The sequence below is a fragment of the Diachasma alloeum genome, unplaced genomic scaffold, assembly GCF_001412515.2.
Source record: "Diachasma alloeum isolate Michigan unplaced genomic scaffold, Dall2.0 Dall_scaffold_00853, whole genome shotgun sequence".
Taxonomy (NCBI): Eukaryota; Metazoa; Arthropoda; class Insecta; order Hymenoptera; family Braconidae; genus Diachasma; species Diachasma alloeum.
Window position 1 is genome coordinate 6664 of NW_021680974.1, and position 4197 is coordinate 10860.

The window sequence follows — 4197 nt, forward strand, 5'->3', positions numbered from 1 at the left end:
TACGGTTTAACGGGAACTCACCGCGATAATCGAGGTACTGCAATTAACAATCAGTGCAGAGTGTTTAGAAGAACTTTTTCCAGTAAAATTATCAAATTAATAAACACGTGACCACGTGTGTACATTTGGAAAGTTCCGTGCTATTTCCCCGGTAAACCCCAGAGAGCCTCACCGGTGAAATTCAATTCGCATCGACACTCAGTGCCGTATCACGACCACGTGTGTCACATGCGCAATAAAACACCTGAACAGTGCCGTATACGTATTAACGTCCCTCCGTGCAATTCATCCAATTCAAATTATAAAAATTCAGTGACAGGTGAATAACTGTGAGTGATGGAGATTCGAGCATTTCTGAGCACCCTGGACGTTGTACTGCTCCAATGATGAAGTGACTTTTTCTTTTTTTTCACAGTTGATAATTTCTTCGCGAGTGAAGAAAATAAAAAAAAATGAGTTTATTCGGGTCCGCAGCTGATGCGTCTCTCATCGCCGACGACGATACGTTTGAGGAGACATTAGAAACGCAAACTCGGCGTTTCGATTAGCTGAAACGCGTGGTTTATGGATTTAAACCCTTACCTCATCAGCGTAAGACCTTGAGCGTAGTCAAGATCGCATTGGAACAACTGGACTTATTACCTGGAGATCAAGGTATTGGATAGACGTCTTCACAGATTGGCAACTGAAGAGGAGAAGAAGCCTTCATATTTCATCAACATGGAATTGGCCCAGATGGAAACTCAATATACGCACGATAAGATTATACTTTACGAAACCCTTGAGAAACTAATACCACCTCCGGTGATTCTTCAAGCTCCCGTTGGTGATCACACCCAGGAGGATTCCTTCTTCAAGTTAGAGAAAATTAAAGCCCCGAAATTCAATGGGAATATTTCTAAATGGAATAATTTTAAGGGCATTTATGGCAAACTTGTACACGACAACGCCAACTTAGCGAGCATACAGAAATTCTTTGTTCTTCACGCATGCCTAGAAGGAGAAGCCTTTGAATTGATCGAAAATATCGACGTGACATCAGAAAATTACGCCTCAGCGTGGAAGCTCCTGAATGATCGGTATGATGATGAGAGCAGACTGATTTGGACTCATCTCAAGGACTTATTCAGTATTAGAAAAATGAAAAACGAGACGTCTGATGAGGCACGCTTCATGACCAGACCATTCGTGCTCGCGAGGTACTCGCTAACTTGAAGAGGAAAGTTGAACATTGGGACGACATCCTGGTCTACCTCACCGTCAACAAGATGGACAACGAGACGCGCAAGCATTGGGAGCTCAACATCAACAACGTCGACGCATTCTCAACCTTCACAGCAGTTGCAGACTTCCTCGATGAACGCACCAAACGCTTGGACCGACTCCCTGTCAGTACCACTGCCACGCGCTCAACGAACACGTCATCATTCAAGGTTATGCACGCAATAGCTGATGATAAGGTTGTATGCCCTCATTATAAAGTAAACCATTCATTAACCTCTTGCTTCGAATTTAAAGTTAAATCGGTGACTGTCAAGTGTGAATTCATCAAAACTAATTCCCTTTGTTTTAATTGTCTCCAAGGTAATCATGGCGTCAAGGACTGTGAGCACACTGGTAGGTGCAAAAATTGTAAAAAGAGATACCACACCTTTGGTTGCTCATCACCAGTAAGATCTCCAACTGAGAAGGCTAAGTTCAACGCGTTTCACGCAAAAGTAAACACCAGTGATGAGGAAAATTCCTGTCTAGAGAAACAGAGCGAAACCAGCAGCTCTTCCGATGAAGACGAGGAAACGAGGAACGCAACAGTTTGTCAGAGCAATCAGCTGACCACGTCAATCAACTCCGTACTCCTCGCTATCGCCCGAGTACGCCTACGAACGGTCGAGGGCCGCTCGATCATAGCAACAGCTCTCCTCGACCAAGGATCTAAGTTGTCGTTTATTAGTGAGTCCGCGAGTCAAGCCCTACGTGCTCCAAGAATCAAGGTCAACATCTCCATTTCGGGAGTTAATGGAAATAAAACAGCTTCCTGTAAGGCAGCGATATCATGCGCAATAGAACCTCATGACGCAAAGGTTCTATCACGTCCTCTCATCGCCCATGTGCTGCCCAAGCTGGCTTCGTACGCACCACGACGAGAACCCACGGAGTCACATGGCATCATGTGCGTGGACTGAAATTCACAGATCCCAACCCCACTGATGACGAGAAAATTAAGTTGATCATTGGCATGGATCTCTACCCGGCCATCATCCTGGAAGGAATACGAAAAGGATCAATTGGCACACCCATGGCACAAGAGACAATTTTCGGATGGGTAGTTTCTGGGCCACAAACTACTACACAAGCTCAGGACCAGCAAGTATACGCGTCAGTGAATTACTGCATAATCAGAGAGCCACTGGACGACTTGATCCGCAAATTCTGGGAACTGGAGGAGCTCTCAGTCTCCGCTAGCCTGAGTAAAGAAGATCAGGAGTGCGAGGACCACTTCAAGGCTACCTACACGCGAGACAAGAGTGGAAGGCATTCAGTACATCTCCCACTGAAGAGCGCGCTACCTCTCGACATTGGAGAATCATACAGCATCGCAAGGAAGTGTCTCGAGAGACAGAGAAAACGCTTCCGAGCCACACCGCAACACCAAGCCGAATACGACAAGTTTCTTCAAGAGTATTTGGAGCTGGGGCAAATGTCATTGTCACCAAGCAGAGATAAACCAGGCCAAAAACCAGTGTACTTCCCACCCCATGCAGTTCTTCGAGAAGACAGCACGACCTCACCGATCAGAGTCGTTTCCAACGCGTCTAGCCGAACGACAAACGGATCGACACTCAACAATCACCTCCACGTCGGACCTCAGCTGCTGCCCGACCTGCTGGACGTCATCCTGAAGTGGAGAATGCACGCAGTCGTCTTTCGCGCCGACATTGATAAAATGTTCAGACAAATTCTCATGACTCCTGAGGATAGACACCTCCAGAGAATTCCATGGCAACCATCAGGCTCCAAGGAAGTGAAATCATATGACCTGCGAACAGTGACGTATGGCACAGCACCAGCTCCGTACCTACCCAATCGCACGTTGAGACAACTGGCAGTGGATGAACGCCGCAGATTCCCTCGAGCAGCCGCGATCCTCGAGAATGATTTCTACGTTGACGACGTACTGACTGGAGCATCATCAGTCCAGGAAGCCAGAGGGATTCAGGAGGAATTGCAGTTGTTGTTACGTTCCGGAGGAATGAACTTGAGGAAACGGGCATCTAGTCATCCCGAGAGTCTCGCGTCAGTCCCACATCAGGCATTAGCACGCGATTTAACCTCAGAACTAGATCAGAAGGAGACAGTGAAGGTTCTCGGTGTTCAATGGAACCTAAACCTCGACGCATTCAAGTTCTCGGTAGCAGCAGACAACCCGAGCAAAGCGACAAACGCGGAATCCTCTCCACAGTCGCTAGAATCTTTGGTCCCGCGGGCTGGCTAATACCGACGACAATCTGCGCCAAAATGCTCATTCAAGAGCAGTGGCTACTTGGAATGGACTGGGACGAGGAAGTGCTTGAAGCAATACGCAACCGATGGGAAATGTTCCAGACACAACTAACTCTCCTTCAAGAGATCAATATTGACAGGTACGTCGGCTGTACCCAAGAACCACAGAAAATGGTTTTGTGATGCATCGATGCAAGCATACCCTGCCGCAGTTTACCTGCGAGTCACCGGAGACAACGACAAGCCTACAGATATCAAGCTAGTCCTCGGAAAATCCAAGGTTGCCCCAATACAACACCAAACAGTAGCGAAATTGGAATTATGCGCTGCACACCTACTGGCCCGAGTGCTAGAGAGAGTCAAGAACTCAATGAAACTGGACACAGTATCCATGTACGCCTGGAGTGATTCATAAATCGTCCTTGCATGGCTACAGAAGCATTCATCACACTGGCCGACCTTCGTCGCGAATCGAGTGTTTGACATTCAAACGCGAGTTCCAACGGCAAACTGGCGCCACGTGCCAACTTCATCAAACTCAGCAGATTGTGCCTCACGCGGAGGACTGCCAGCTGAACTATTTGCCCACAAGCTCTGGTGAAGTGGGCAAAGTAATAATCCACTCATTCAAACAGTTACAGATGAGACCATAACTCTCATCGGTTGCACCGCGAGTCACAACATCCAGGTGATTGA

General features: G+C 47.4%; 2 protein-coding genes across 2 annotated transcripts; both read left to right on the top strand.

The window, feature by feature from the left end:
* Positions 1 to 720: 720 nt before the first annotated feature.
* LOC107044954 lies at positions 721 to 1215 on the top strand. The gene has a single exon (XM_015267037.1). It carries the CDS (start codon positions 721 to 723, stop codon positions 1213 to 1215), a length of 495 nt encoding a protein of 164 aa, XP_015122523.1.
* Positions 1216 to 2236: 1021 nt separating this feature from the next.
* Positions 2237 to 3493, top strand: LOC107044955. The gene has a single exon (XM_015267038.1). The coding sequence runs from the start codon at positions 2237 to 2239 to the stop codon at positions 3491 to 3493; it is 1257 nt and encodes a 418-aa protein (XP_015122524.1).
* The last annotated feature ends 704 nt before the right edge of the window (positions 3494 to 4197 follow it).